The sequence below is a fragment of the Neovison vison genome, chromosome 5, assembly GCF_020171115.1.
Source record: "Neovison vison isolate M4711 chromosome 5, ASM_NN_V1, whole genome shotgun sequence".
NCBI lineage: Eukaryota > Metazoa > Chordata > Mammalia > Carnivora > Mustelidae > Neogale > Neogale vison.
The window spans coordinates 91,382,896-91,398,549 of NC_058095.1; the positions used below are offsets into that span (position 1 = coordinate 91,382,896).

General features: G+C 54.1%; 1 protein-coding gene across 1 annotated transcript in view; it reads left to right on the forward strand.

The window, feature by feature from the left end:
- LOC122907423 (ral guanine nucleotide dissociation stimulator-like) overlaps positions 1-14,167 on the forward strand; it is a 46,715-nt gene extending 32,548 nt beyond the window's left edge. Inside the window, exons 7-15 of the mRNA XM_044250292.1 lie at positions 3,246-3,347; positions 4,328-4,716; positions 5,084-5,199; positions 6,070-6,177; positions 7,775-7,968; positions 8,556-8,615; positions 9,561-9,754; positions 10,009-10,257; positions 14,088-14,167. Of these exons, the coding sequence (XP_044106227.1) occupies positions 6,085-6,177; positions 7,775-7,968; positions 8,556-8,615; positions 9,561-9,754; positions 10,009-10,257; positions 14,088-14,167 (870 nt within the window). The 5' untranslated portion in view covers positions 3,246-3,347; positions 4,328-4,716; positions 5,084-5,199; positions 6,070-6,084. The remainder of the gene's footprint in view (positions 1-3,245; positions 3,348-4,327; positions 4,717-5,083; positions 5,200-6,069; positions 6,178-7,774; positions 7,969-8,555; positions 8,616-9,560; positions 9,755-10,008; positions 10,258-14,087) is intronic.
- Positions 14,168-15,654: the final 1,487 nt, after the last annotated feature.

The window sequence follows — 15,654 nt, forward strand, 5'->3', positions numbered from 1 at the left end:
AGGGAGAAGGAGTGGTGGACGGTGATCCCACGACTTCTGTGTGAGCAGATGGATGGAAGTTGGTGTGATTCTCCAGGAGGTGGGACACGAAGAGAATCAGGCTGGGGTGGGGGGCTGGGTTGCCATGGGGAGACGTAGTTACACTGGTTTTGGACAGCTGAAGCTCCAAATGATAATGTCCAGAAGGCAGGCAGACCTTTTGAAGCCACAGGAAAGGATGGTGAGGTCCATCACCACAAACCTAGTATCTAAAGACATAGGGACAAAGGTGCTGGCCCAGGAGAATGGGTGCATGGAGAAGTGGGGAGACAGAGGCCTGGGACAGGACTTCTCAACGACAGCACTGCTGACACCTTGGGCTGCATAATTCCATGGTGGAGAGTGTCCTATGCATTACGGGGTGTTTAGCAGCATCTCTGGTCTCTACCAGTAGAGCTCCCTACTTGTGATAGACACGATTTCTTCTGGCCATTGCCAGATCCCTCCTGAGGCCTGAAACTGTCCTCTCTTGAGAATCATTGGCCTAGGACAAAATAACGAGAAACATGAATTTTTAGAAAATGGGAAGAACCTGAAAAGGAGAAAAGGAGGAACCTGGGAAGGAGACTGGGAAGCAACGGCCAGAGAAGAGGGAAGAAAATCAGGAGAGTTTGAGAAACTAGAAAGTATTTAGAGGGGGACGAGTGGGTCTGAGCTGTCAAATATGCTGAGAGGCTGGGGACGAAGATGAGGACCCCACCAGAAGTAGGGTCAGGAAGTGGCCCACCTGTGTGCCAGGAGCCCCAAGAGGAGGTGGCCTGAGTGGGGCAGTGGGCGGGAGGGGGACAGAAATCAAGATGGGGAGGCTTTCCTGTCAGGAGTGGTGGGAGGGCAGTGGCTGGAGAGGGTGACTATGGACGGCACTTTCAGGAGGCGGGGCTGTGGACCGGAGACATGGCTCTGAAGGCGGTGAGGGATCCCAGGAGCTTTTGGTTAAGATGAGAGAGACTTGTCCACGGGCAGTGGTGCTGGGAGGGGTGGCTGATGAACGTGGGGAGAGGGGAGGGGGTGAAGCTGCAGGAGCGATGGAAGCAAAGGACAGGAGGGGATGGGAAGCCAGACATGGGGGAGAAAAGCCGCCTCTGTCTGGTCCTGGGAGGGGAGGATAGGAAGCACAGAGGCTGAGGACATTCCCGTATGGAGGCTTCTGTTTACCAGAAAAGCAGATGAGCTCATTTGCTGGTGAGGCCACAGAGGTGTGAGTGAGCAGGAGAGTTGGAACAGCTGTTATTGGGAATGGGTGAGAGAACACAACAGGAGACCAGAGTTTGGTGGGGGGGTGACGGTGGAGGGTCAGAGCTGAGAGGCAAGTGAGGCTGGAGGCTGTGGCTTTATGGAGATGCCAACCTTCAGAGTCTGCAGCTTCCTCTAGCACAGCTCAGTTGCCTAGGGCTGGGGTTCCATGGAGGGACATCCGGCAAGGGAGCAGAGGCTGCTGATAAGAGGGGTTGATGGGATCACTGAAGAGTGTGAGCTCCTGAGGAGAAAGTGTGCCAAGGGGTCCCACTGTTCCTGTCACCCCACCAAGGACAGAGGGCCCCAAGGGAAGCATTACCAGTCCAGGGTCCTATGTGCTGTCTGTCCCACTCTGGAAGAGCCGGGGGGCAGAGGGGACTGGGGCCCATGTTAATCATTGGGCTATTCCAGTTGGTTTCCCCATTTTATAAGATCAGTTCTACTTCATGATCCAACTGGTTCACCCCTGTAGGTCACATCTGAAGACCCCACTGGCCAGAGGTGTAAGGAACTCATTTCATGACCTCAGCCTGTCGGATGACCCGAGAGCTGTGACCAGAACCAAGTCACGTCTCAACAGACTGGCCACGTCCAGGGTTGTGTGCCCCAGTGCCTCTGTATTGAAGCCAGAGGGATTGTTCCAAAAGCACTAATTGGAAGGTGCCCGTTCACCACTTCAACCCTCCTGTGGTTTCCCATCATATCAAGAATGAAATGCAAACCCACTGTCAGGGTTTCCCTGGGCTTGGGCTCTGCTTCTTTTGGAGCTTATCTGGCCTACTCTCTGCCTCATAGCTGTACTGGCATCCACTGCTCAGTCCTCCTACCCCAAGGCCTTTGCATGTGCTGATTCTGCAGGCGGGGACTACTCCCCCATCTTCCCAGGACTGGCTCCTTTTCATCATTCAAACTGGCTCACATGCCATCTACTCAGAGGTTTCTCTACTCAGCGTCAGACCATTCAGAGCTGTCCTCCGCAGCCAGGCAATCCTGATCACATTTCTTGGCTTATTGTCTTTATAGCATTTACTGTGGTTAAAATGACCTTGTTTTGTGTTTGCTCATTTACTGATCCTCTGTCTCTCTCATGGGAATGTCAGATCCCTAAGAGCAAGGACCACGTCTAGTTCCATGCTTTGCCCCTAGGGGGCAGCCCAGCTAGGATCACTTAGATGGTGAATGATACTTTGGACAGTGTCTCGCACACATTCAACATCTGTGGGGCGGGGGGATGCTGAGTTATTAAACAGGATTTCCTAGAGTCCAACTGCAGCTGCTTTGGAATAATCACATTTCCTATGATATCACAAAGCTGTTTGAAGAGCACCCATGAGCATCTCGTCTTCCAAAGTTCTCCTGGAGGGTGGCTTGGAGGCAGGTTCACTCAGGTGTGAATGAACGGTCAGTCTTGCAGAGGAGACTCAGCGCTGCCCTCCCGCCAGCGTCCTGTCCCCCAGGCCTGTTGTCGTTGCCCTGGGAGCAGGCTGGAGACAGGGGCAGTTTGCCAGGAATCTTAGCTCCAGCCTTTTGCCGTCTAACTCAATGCATCCAAAGATCAACAGAAATATCACCAAATCAGAAGCTGTCCTCAAATCCAAAGCTCACAATTAGCGAAGGTGAAGCTTCCTGAGCTGCGTTGGCACAAGGTCTGGAAACAGCCCTGAATGAAGCCACCTAGTGCCCGACAAAGGCAATCGTTTCTACCCAAAGGAAACTGGAAAGATCCGCCAACTGCAGTGCCTCCGTCTGGTGCACTGACTGGGTGCTCAGGTTCCAGCAATCTTTAAGTCCCAACCCAGCCTTAGATGTGACCTGCCCTGCTAACTGAGGAGACACGGTTAAGGGGCGGAGATCGCTTCCCCTGTTGGAGGGCTCGAGGGTGCGCCTGAGATTATCAAAAAAATGACAAAGAGCTGTACCATCCCCTGCACTCTTGACCGTGTGTATTGAGAATGCTTTTGCCCTCCTAGATCATTTGTAGGAACAGAATCTGAATACTGGGAAAGCACACCTTGGGAGAGCTATTGATCCCTGAGAACCCAGGAGGACTAGCATCTTGGGATGAACACCCGGTGAGGCGCCCCCTGGGCAAGTGTCCACACCCCATCCCACCCCACCCCGCTTATGCCCAGCACTGGTTCTGAGGGTTCCAGATCAGCCGCGGCTCTCTGTTTCCCGCCTGCCCACAGGACGAGACTGTGAACCCAGAGGCTTTGCGTGCTGGCCAGGGCTCTCACGTGGCTGCGAGTGTGCTTGCACGGAGCTGGGAGGGGAGGGCAAGGCATGCCTGCGGCAGCACGCAGCTGTTCATGCTAACTCGTCAACCCTGCAAGTGGGGTAGCGGTGGGAATTTCCTCCTTCAGTGGGTGGGAACGCAGTGTCCCCGGGGCTCTCAAGACAACACTTGGGGGTCCCAGGTGAGGAGTCTTAGCTGTTGGGTGTGGCCCGCATTAGCTGGACTGAGTGGGGGGAGTTAGGAGAGGGACCAAGGCGGACCCTCTCCCAGGAGGGAGCACTGGGGGAGACCCTGCTTAATTGGCCTCGGGTTTGGGTTCATGTAACTGGATTATTGCCCAGGCTGGGCCTTGTTAAACCACAGAGCCTGGTTCCTTTCCTTTGTCACACTGGGGAATGACCCTAGAGGAATGTGGAAACTAGATTAGCAACAAGGTTCAAGGTTGGGGAGAGCAGTTGCTCACATAATTCCCAGAGTGTGAAAGGGGTGGAGGCTCTTTGTTATTTTATTCCATTTCCTTGTTTTCACTTTGTCCACTCTAGCCCCAACTACACATACGAAAAGGGGTGGTCTTCTCTTGTTTTTAACCCAACAGATTACAGACTGAAGGGCAGGGATACCACTTCCCCGGATAGGATTGGCGCACAGCGATGGCAAGGGTTGCCTGGCGCCATGGGGCAGTGACAGGCCAGGCAGCCTGGTTTCCTGCCCCAGCTCTGTGTAGTTACTGGGCCACTGGTGGGCTGTTATTCTGCCTGCCAGCCTCAGTCTCCTCATCTGTGAAATGGTCCTAACACCTGCCCTACCATCTCATAGGACGGCTATGAAGATCATACTTACCAACTGTGAGGTGTCGGAGGTCTCGCCAAGGCTTCTGCTTCTTCTAGACTCCTCCCAGGAAAGTGATCACCCAACTATGCTGTGATTCGGAGTACAGGGCTTTACAGAATAGAAAGCCAGGATGTAGCTTCACGGTTTTCAGCCATTTTCCCTAACTGATGTCTGGGAACTCTGAAGCATTCGGACCCCACCTAGCCTTCTGCGGACCACCGGGATACTGAGATCATGCTGTCACACCTGGGATATCACCCCACTTCACCCCTTGAACACTTTTAAGCCAGGAATGTCCCAGACAGGGGTAGACACCTAAGTGTTTCAATCATGCATCTGTCTGTCGATGGAAACTTTGCAGTAGGCTCCTTCGGGTAGGTGCCTCCCCTCGGATGTATCCATAGCCCCATCACCCGCATAACTTGTTCCCACCCAAGGGCCAAGGGCCAAGACTCCAGTCCCTGACTAAGGGATTTCATTAAAAATACAAAGCCTAAGTTCTTGAGAAGCTATTACCCAGCCCTTTGTAGGTGGGGCTGTCGTCTTCTGGGACTCCAGAATGTGAGCACCGATGAACACATGTGTGCACATAGGAGCGAGTGTGCCTGTGCACACAAACACTCACACCCCAGGAGGGAATGTGGGGTGGGCTGTGATTACTAGTAGATTCCAAGAAGTTGATAGGAGGGAGGAAATTGGGAGGTATTTCCTACCTGTGACAGCACTCCTCTAACATCATAGCTATTATCCAACCTATGCCTGTGGACATCTGATAGAAAGACATGCTGGAATCATCCATATTTTGCAGAGAAGACCATCCCTGTGAGGCACAATGGCTTATCTAAGGTCCAAACCAGGTAAGCATAGAGACTTGTGTCTGAAACTAGGTGTGTTTGCAAGCTGGGGCCCTGGCTGCTCACAGACCTTCCCTGGGGGCCTGTGGAGAGGGGTGTGTTGGGGTCACTGTGTACAGAAAAGATGTGGCCTTCATGCAGAAGGGGGATGAGGAGATGGCAGACGGGAGCACTGTTCATGTAGGGGTCCAACCAGGAGTGGGCCCTGGGAGGGGATCACAGGCAGTGATGTCACTGCCTGGATCACAAAGGCCCACAACTTGTAACCCCTGCAACCAGGACCCACACTCTAGTCCGGTATCAGGGCTATTTGGACAGAAACATCTGACACAGAAAGATGTTTTTGTGTTGTCTACGTACATCCCGGGGCTCTGGGGACCAGAACCCCCAGGAAAATGACTTGTTCCCTTCCTGGAGACATTGGCTAAAACCACCCCCACGATGCCTCAGGGCGTTTCGAGGGATATGCCATAAGGTACTTACTACTGAGGAGACTATGCGATGCTCACCCCTCTGAACTGTCCTAGGGAAGCCCCAACACTTCCTCTGGAGTTTGAGGGGAGGAGGGATATGTGGGGTTTCCCGTTAATGGGCTGGAGGACGGTGAGCACAGTGGATACCCTGGTGATCCCTTCTTGTTCACACCAATGTCATGGTGGGCCGGGTTCATAGGGCATTCCTGAGGTGTCTCTTATCTGTGCCAGAGCACATCCAAGGCCCTGAAGCTGGGCCACGTTTCTCTCCTTGGGGGAGGGGTCTGCATCCTGGGCTATGGTGTGTCTGCAATGGAGTGCCCTGGGTCTGAAGACCAGCAAAGGCCTCCAGACAGGGCTCTAAGGCCTCCTGCCTGGCTGCCGGGCACTGTCTTTACAGAACGCTCCAGAGGACATGGTGCAGGAGCTGAATGTTGACATCCCCTGCTCTCCTTCCTCGAAGGACAAGAAGCCGCACAGGGCCAACGGAGTCTGGCGCTGGCTCAGGGTGAGTGCAGGTGCTGGGGAGACCCGACCCCTGAGGCGCCGATGCAGCACCAAGGGCCCCACTTCCTAGAAGCCAGCCTGGCCTCCTAGAGTCCTGTACTCCCATGAATCAGCATCCCATCTATTCCCCAAACTGCCCCTCATGGTCCTGCCCATGCCTTCGACAGAAGCAGGGTCATTGTCCACATACTTATAGGAATATCATTAAAGAGACTTTAGACCAGATCTCATCCCATTTATCTAGACTCCTTTTGCCCTGTGCTAGGCATTTTCCTAACTCGTGCTCCCAGGGGTCCCCATTGGCCCAACAGTTCCTTCCTCAGGTTATACAAATCTTGCAAATGATCATTTGCAAGAGTGAGTTGAGAGACTCTGATCCAAAAGGACATGGGGCCCATGGTACTCTGTCTCTTGCTCTGTGCTTTTGTTTTGATGGAACATATCTTTGGGGCCCCTAGGGTGAGGAACAGGGGCCTCACTGCACTGCACGGCAGTCCGGAAGGCCAGTCATTTATCACCGGCATCGAGCCCTTTACAGGGACAGGACTGGATATAATCCCCTTCTGTGGCCAATGAACAGGCTGCATCCTACAGCCTACGTGCCCTCCTATCCTAAGCCCTCTCACCTAAAACGTCTGTGTTCTCATCTCAAGAATGAGATGTGTTGGGTGCCGGGGTGGCTCAGGGGGTTCAGCCTCTGCCTGCAGCTCAGGTCATGGTCTCATGATCCTGGGATCGAGGCCCACGTCGGTGTCTCTGCTTAGCGTGGAGGCCTGCTTCCCCCTGTCTGTCTGGCTATCTTTCTGCCTACTTGTGACCCCCCCCTCTCTCTCTGTCAAATAAATAAATAAATAATCTTTCAGAAAAATTAAAATAATGGGCTATGTCATGAGAAATTACAGGATCCATGCCACTCCTGCAGGGACGTGCTACCAATACTCCGCTCACAAAAGGACCTGAGATACTAGCAAGTTCAGACATCATTTTTTTCAATTCTTTGTATGGATATCAAGAACATTTTCTCTTTTCCTTTAAGGTTTCTTTCTTTCTTTCTTTCTTTCTTTAAATTTCATTTCTTTATTTGACAGACAGAGATCACAAGTAGGCAGAGAGGCAGGCTGAGACAGAGAGGGGAAGTAGGCTCCCCACTGAGTAGAGATCCCAATGCGGGGCTCGATCCCAGGACCCTGAGATCATGACCTGAGCAAAAGGCAGAGGCTTTAACCCACTGAGCCACACAGACACCCTTCCTTAAAGGGTTCTTAATTGATTGGTTGATTGATGGATTGAGAGGGAGGCAGGGGGAGAGTGGGGAGAAGCAGAGGGAGAGACAGAATCCTCAAGCAGACACTGCCCTATGGACACAGCCCTACGAGGAGCGCAGCCTCAGGACACGGAGACCATGACCTGAAGCAAAACCAAGAGCCTTAGGCTGAACCCAATGAGACACTGAGTCACCGGATTCTTTTTCGGACTCTGGGCTCTCTTGTCCCACCTCTTGCATAAGTCCCTGAGATCTGGGGGCTCATTCTGCCCTCCAAGCCCCAACCCTCCTGGTGGCCACAGCACTGACTCATGTCTCCTCTGATTCACCTCAGGGGAAAAATGGTTCAACGAGGAAAAGGAATAAGACCTCGATACTATGGAACACTCGGGCCAGTTCCTTGGAGGCCGGAATTGATTACCTGGTGACTGCCGTCATAAAACAAGATCTAAACTATGTTCATATGTTTCTGGAAATATACCGCACATTTGCTACCACCCAGGAGGTGCTGGCACTCCTCTTTGCAAGGTGAGCACCCTCCCCTGCCCCTAACTGCTCCGTGGGATTTGGCCAATGCCTGGTTGTGAGACTTTGGCAGGACCCCAAGCTTCCCCAAGCTTCCCTTGCTCCTAACTGGGGCAGAGGTTTTATAGGGACTCAGGGGGGTCTTGTAGGGAAAGAATACTTGGGAGACTGCGCCAGTGGAAAAGTCTGCTGTTGGGCCTGTGGGCATGCTCTTTGAACATTCCCGTGCCCCTCCTGATGAAGCCTCTGCCTCATTCCTGACTCTCACTGTGATCTTGAGCTGGGCTCCTTTGCCATTGAAAGGGAGATCTGAGATTCCTTCTGGGGTCTGTGTCTGGGTGAATCCAGAGCAGGCATCCCTGAGGGTGAGCAGGGGCCAGGCTCACTCAGATATCGGTGATGGGCTGGTTGGGGCCCTTTCATTCAGCAAGAATTCAGGAAGCCCCAGTAGGTGGAGGCAATTATCTAGGAGCTGAATGGGGTCCCTGCACAGAACAGACAGCACCCCGGGGCTGCAGGCTAGTCGAGGGTCAGGCGGTGAGAGCCAACATCCACAGACATCTCATGCGATGCCCCCTGGCCTCCTCTAGATTCGGATGTGTTTACTCCACGGATGACGAGGTCGGCGGACCCCAGGAGCAGCACAACATGTGAGTAAACTTTGGCTGCTCCAGGAGGGCCTTCCCTCTCCAGCAGGGTAGTGAGGGTACTGTGAGTTCGAGGGGCTGCTGGACCTTCACGCACACCTCTGTGATTCCTGCTTTACGGTAAAGGTCTGAGAGCTTCTGCTGGAAACTGGGAAGGTGCCCTGGGGAGCTGGGGTAGGTGTGTGAGCACTGTGGGAGAGCAGAAGGGGATGGAGGACAGCTTCAACCCCTGAGAGGGTCATGCTCCATCCCTGCGCCCTCCCAGCCCTCTCTCTACCCCAATTCTGGGACCCAGAATGCAGGATTTAGGAACCATCGCACAGCATTCTGTTGGCACCTGCATGCTGGGTGCTCAGAGGGGGCTCAGGGAGAGTGGTGACCCAGTAGAGCTCAGGGAGCAGACATCCCACACCCTGTGGGAGGTGAGTGTCAGTGGAAACAGACCTAAAGATCACAGGAGAGTCCATCCATACCTAGTGAATGGGCAGAGGAGGTAACGGTGGAGGTATGTGGAGGGTCCCGGGAAGGCCTGGCTAGAGACAGAGTCCCTTTGTTCCCTCCTTGGTTGGATCTTCATGGAGCAGAGGCGAGTGCAGTGAGGATAATTAAGAGGCCAGACACCACCCCTCCCTGGGCACATGCAGTTGAATTCAACTGGCACGTGGGCAAGGAGACAGACTGAGGAGTGCGTCCAGCTCCCCTAAGAAGTCCAGAAATGCTCACCCCATTGATCAAGGACTCCCACTCCTAGCGGCTTTTGGCCAGCCTGCCGTGTGGGAGCAGGCCTGTCTCGGAAGGACTGCCAGGTCGCAGGTGGACAAGGAGTCCGACAGGTCTGGGACAGGAGCTGGAAGCCCAGGGGCCCAGGTTCCCACAGGGGTTCCCGGGAATATTGGTTTGGATGCGTACCCTGTGCTCTGACTTCTCTGCCTCCATGTCTGTCCCCAGGGCCGTCTATGCCATCCTGGATACGTGGGTGGAAAGGTATCCAGGGGATTTTGTGCAGCCTCCGGACTTTCCCAGCTTGCACGCGCTGCTGGCCTACCTGCAGGTCAATGTGCCGGGCTCGGACCTGCAGCGCCGTGCCCAGCTTCTGTTGCCAGAAAGGCAGCGCGCTGAGACCACAGAGCCAGAGGCTGGGGGTGAGGAGGACTGGGGGTGACTGATGTGGGCCTGAGGAGGAGGCAGGGTGGGCCACCCTGAGGAAGCCTCCGTAGATTGTCGTTGGGCCGAGAGAAGTGAGACGTCTCAGATCCCTGTCCCCATGGGCCTCCATTGGGGACACCTTCCAGGGGCTGGGTCTTGAAGGCAGACCATGCTGAGTGGTGGTGGGGAAAGGGAAAGGCAAAAGGGAAGTCAATCAAGCTGATGATGCTTTCTCTTCTTGGAGCTACAGCACCGGCCCCAGAGCCGGATCAGGTTGTGCCTCAGGAAGTCGTTCCAGCAGCCACTCTGGCACCCGCTGCACCTCTGGGGCCTGATCTGGCCCCTGCCATCCCTGCTTCGGCGGATCACAATGGATCTGGAAGACCAGTGACCCCCTCTGACCCGATGGGGCCAGGGCAGATGGTCATCAGGGCCCTTGTTCACTTCTCTGCCACGGAAGAGCCACCTGGCCTTAGGCCATTCCTGGATGACCAGCAGGGTCCTGCCCCGGAGCTGCCGCCCCCTGCCTCCGTGGAGCAAGCAGGCTCGACCCCCGAGCTGCCGCCCCCTGCCTCCGTGGAGCAAGCAGGCTCGACCCCCGAGCTGCCGCCCCCTGCCTCCGTGGAGCAAGCAGGCTCTGCCCCTGAGCTGCCGCCCCCTGCCTCCGTGGAGCAAGCAGCCGCGGACCCCGAGCTGCCGCCCCCTGCCTCCGTGGAGCAAGCAGGCTCGGCTCTTGAGCAGCACCTCGTGCTTGTTACAACCAGAAAACATGTTTTTCCCATTCCCCTCATTGCTCTGTTTATATTCCTTCTGTTTTGTGTATATGTATATAATTACATAAGAGATTTAATTGAATAAAGTAGAACTTGAGTTTACATAAAATTTGACTCGCATCCTTTGCAGTGGGATATGAAGGTCTCATTCGGTCCATTCAGAGTGTTGCACAACCAGGTCGTTCTACAACATTTCCATCACAGAGACCCCCGCGCTCCTCATCGCTCACTGCTCAGTCCCTCCCCCAGTCCCTGCAACCACTGCTCTTCTCTCTATCACGGCCACTTCACTTCGACTTGGATTTTCCTCTGCCTGGAATCCTACAATATGGCCTTCTGTGTGTGTCTGCAGAACAGAAGAGTGATTCCCCTCCTTTCCAACTTCGTTATACAAATAACATTTTATTACATAGGACTGTTCCTGAAAGAACAAAGATCACGGGAAGCCCCCAGATGAACTGTTTTCCTTATCTGTGCTAGGTTTCCCTTTTAGAAGCATGCCTGGAAAAGCAGAAACCACAAGAGAAATGTCTGGGTCCATGAGACACCTTTACATGCTTTCATTTTTCTGGATAGTCTACGTTTCAACTATTCTAATGGGCATATTATCAAATATTAAAATTATATCTTAAATATTCTCATTTCTTGCTAACAAGTTAGGTCGTAAAAGAGTTCTTTAGGCTTTATCCAGAATGTGTTTATTTATTAAATAATGATTTAAAGATGAAAAAAGGAAGGCATGTTCCTTCTACCAATGAATAATCCCCTATAATACACGGCGTCCTTCTCTGCCTTTCCCTCTAAGTGTAGTGTGTGTGTGTGTGTGTGTGTGTGTGCCTGCGTGTGTGCACATGTATGTGACAGAGTGGGGCAGGGAAGGTTCCGGGGCTGTGCTCTTGTTCTACCTTTAGTCCCCTCAGTGGGCAGACACTGTCGCTCTGTCCCCTTGGGCATTCTCAGTGACAGCATTCAGGAAACCCCTCTGTTGGACAACTAATTCATTTCCAGTTATTTGACTCTCATAATGTAAGCGATAAGCATGTCTGTGACATAAATGCCTGTTTCTTTAGGAATGATTCCTATAAACACCAACACTGGAACACGCTTTACCCACATTTTTAGGGGACTGGCTGTTGGCTCCTCTATGCTGTCTTCATTAGGGAGAAGCATTGCTTTGGAAAGGAGGGATTTAGGATTCTATAGATGAGACCTGAAATCATGAGGAGGACAAGCCAGCAGTGCTGACGTCAGGGTCCTGGGAGTGACCGTAGAGCATTGGGAGGCTGCCCATAGCCCCCCTCATATGTGCTCTCCCAGTCGCTCCCCTGTCCCGTGTCCTGGAACATACCTCACCCATGCCCTGTCTGGTTACACGCTCCACCCACTCCAGCCCCCCGGGCTCAATCACCCAGACTCTAACTGGAACGACCAGACCCTGCTCCAGGCCAGCAGAGGGGCGCAGGCCAGGCCACTCCTCTCGGCTTGCTCCCTGTCCTTCTTGGCTGAACCCCATCCTCCCAGGGACTAACCTCTAAGGATGGTGCCGGTCAGTGGGTTACAGACAAGTGTTCATGCAGATGGAGTTTTAGTGGCAACAGCAAGAGCCACGTGAACTGTGTGAGCAAGAGCGGCCTTTACAAAGCACATCGGCTGCTCATGGAAGCTGCAGGATGGACAGAGCCGCAACCAGGGCCTTTGGCACTGGACAGAGCTCATCCACACCCTCAGGATCCTCTGGCTGTGACCCCAATCCTGCCAACCCCAACCTTGGTATCCCTCAAGTTACGCTTGTGTGAGAGAGGGGGCCGGGCTTCCTGCTGACACCCCTTCTCTCCCACAAAGTCCGGTAAGAGGGAGTCCCCTTGTTCTGAGTCTCTAATAGAGGTCATCGCCAGTAACTCCTGTCTTGTCTGCCAGAAGATGGAGCTAACCAGGCACAGAAGATAGATCCTCAGAGAGAGGACATTTGGGGCTCTCCCTGCAGGAAGAGAGAGAAACACCAGCGAGTGGGACTCAGTGAGAAAGGGGAGTTCTGAGCACTAGGGGAGGGGCTGCCGTGGGCTGGGCGCTGCCTTACTGGTCAGGGGCTCAGGCTTCGTGTTGGCTTGCAGGGAGTGGCCAGGCTTCATCCCACCAACAGGTCCATCAAAAACCAAATTGACCTCCATCAAACATTTTCAACTCCAGCCACGAAAAGGCTCTGGGGCCCTGGCAGCCAAGGAGGCCTAAGACGCTATGTACCAATGACTCCACGTTGGGGGAAATGTGGGACAGGCATGGTGGTACTGGGGGCAGCTCATTTCCCTGCTCTGGGGAGAAAGAGCCGCATCACAAGGCACCCCAATATTTGTTCTAATAACAGGTGGCTGCACAGCGGGCTCCAGCCTGCCAGTCTCCACACGGAGGACTGTGCATGTCCAGGACACTAGCTCTGGGGGACTCTCTGCCCCAGGGCTGGCCTGGGTCTGATGGGTGAGCACCAGTGTAGTAGGATCCCATACTGGCAGGCAGGAAGGCTTTCTGGAAGGACAACTGGGTCAGGGGAGTCTGGATTGGCAGGCTGAAGGGACACAGTAGGGCAGAGGCCCAGAGCCCATCATGGCAACGTGCTCCCAGGGGGCTACTCTGAGCAGGTCAAGCTGAGGATTACTGAGTATCTTTTGAGAGCATGAATCATGACAGTCAATCCCCCTAACAAGCCCATGAGGAAGGGCGAAAGGCTGTCTCTGTTTGACTCCGAAGGAAACCAAGGCTTTAAGAACCCGCCCCTTTCCATGCTCCCCATTGAGTCACAGGCAGGATTTGAACCCAGGGCTTGCCAGACTTGTGGGCCCGACCTCACAAGAAGGTTGCGTCCAGATGCTTCAGAAGGGACTTCTCAACTCTGAGGTTCCATGACCCTTTGTACCCAGGGAGAAGCCTCCTCCTGCCCAGACAGGCTGGTTGGGACTGGGAGAGTCCTCAGTGCCAAGGCACAGCGTCGTCAGACAACAGACCCAGACCAAGCCCCAGTAAGAGGTGGCACCACTGCCCCTTGAGTTCAGGGAAGTCTCCAGGCCTGGGGTTAGATGTGGAATTTTGTTTCCAGCGAAATAGACTGCCCGACAACAGGGACGTTTTTTCCCAGCTGAAAACATCTCCCTGTTGAGAGAACATTCGTGGAGAGGTGACTGGCTGTAAACACATCCCTTAGTCGGTCCGCGTCACAGGACCTGGGGACCTGAGAAGCATGCCCGGCAAGGCCAGGAGTCAGCGCAAACATAGCACAGACTCTCTGTGTGAGTCTAACATCCCTGCCTGGGTTCAGCCCCTGGCGGGCCTTGGGTGGGCCGTGGGGCTCCTGGCACAGACTAGACCAGAGGTGACTCTAGCAAGAGCTTGACAACCAGCTTTCCGGGGGTGCAGCCCGGGCTCTGGTCCCACCACCTCCCCACCCCAGCCCTCTCCTGGGAAGGGTCTTACCTCCAGCTGCTCCTACTTCTGGTCACCTCCACTGTTCCTACTGGGTTTCTTGGCACTCCCATCACTTGTACTGAGTCCCTGCTCCCAATTACAGGGTTGGATGGGGTGATCGACGGCACAGCTGGTTGCAGAATTGTGCACCTAGAGATGTTTACCTGTTTGGGTCGCCTGTGAGGACCAAGAATGAGCCAATTCCCTTGTCACCATCCAACATCTGACGTGGCCGGGCAGCAAGGAGAAGACTGAACCTGCAGCCTGGCGGGCCAGACCCTGAGTTGCCTCAGCCCATTCCCCGACGGCTCCAGCCGCTGGAAGGAAGGTCCGATCCGTCCCAGCCGCTTGACAGTGAGAACTGTGCTCCAGGCATGATTCTTTTCACCTCTTCTCATAGATGGGATTTCCTGCTGTCAAGAAGTACATGTGGGGGGAACCTGGGTGGCTCAGTGGGTTAAGCCGCTGCCTTCAGCTCGGGTCATGATCTCAGTGTCCTGGGATCGAGTCCCGCATTGGGCTCTCTACTCAGCAGGGAGCCTGTTCCTCCTCTCTCTCTCTCTCTCTCTCTCTCTCTCTCTGCCTGCCTCTCTGCCTACTTGTGATCTCCCTCTGTCAAATAAATAAATAAAATCTTAAAAAAAAAATTACCCGTGGAAAAGGGCTTCCTAGAAACATCATGTATCATTGACAAAAATGTCCATTCTCCAAAAGTGCGATCTGCTGGACCTCCCCTCCTGTGGGTCAGATGACACGGGGCCTGGGGCCCTCGGGGGCGAGGAGCAGGCACAAGTCTGTCCCCCTCAAGTTTCATGGCTATTCCGCCAGAAGCCGGCTGACCCTCTCCTTAGCCCATGTGTGTGTAAACTCCATGCGGTCACAGCGTCAGGGCCTGCCTTGGTCAAAACCTTGTCCAGGGTGGTTTTTGGACACATGGTGGGCAGTGGGGAGCCAGGAGGGACTGACAAAGCTCAGTGTAAGTAAAACCCCAAGAAGAAGACAAATGGGCAAACAAAACCCCAAGATCATGAGAGAATCCTCAGCCACAGTTTCTTGCCTGCGGCCCCCAGCCTGTCCTGTCTCTGTTTCGTGTCCATCCCTCGTTTCCTTCACTTTGGTCCCTGTACTCTGCTGTTTGGTTTTTGCTTCCCCAGCCTGAAAACGACACTGCTTTGAACCACGCCTTCGTCCTTTCCTGGATCTCCTTCCCACAGCTCTTTTCTGCTGCTTTTTGGCCAAGTATGCAAGGGGTCCGTGGCTGAATTTCAAAGGTCTGACCCCGTACTTCCCCCGCAGGGGAACAAGGCAGGCCCTGGTTCCTTCATTCCCATCCTTCTCTCTTCCCTTTCATATCTGATCCCCCCCACACCAGCCCTGTGGGGCCGCTCACTCTACCCCCTGTGCTCCTCTTACACCTCCCCCAACGCCCCTGCCCTAGATCTTGGGCCCCTCAGAACCCCCCCCAACATACCCCCAGGGAAGGCCCACATTAGTTTCCCCTGAGCTTTGTTCTCTTTTTATGTTTGTTTGCTTGTTTGCTTGTTTGTTTGTTTGTTTTTATCATACTACACCTTCTCACCTGGGTGAAAGTTCTCGGGGTAATTTGAGGCCAGGCACCAGGACTTTGCTGTTTCTCAGGCCTCTAAGTTCCCTGACCCAGGGACGGTAGA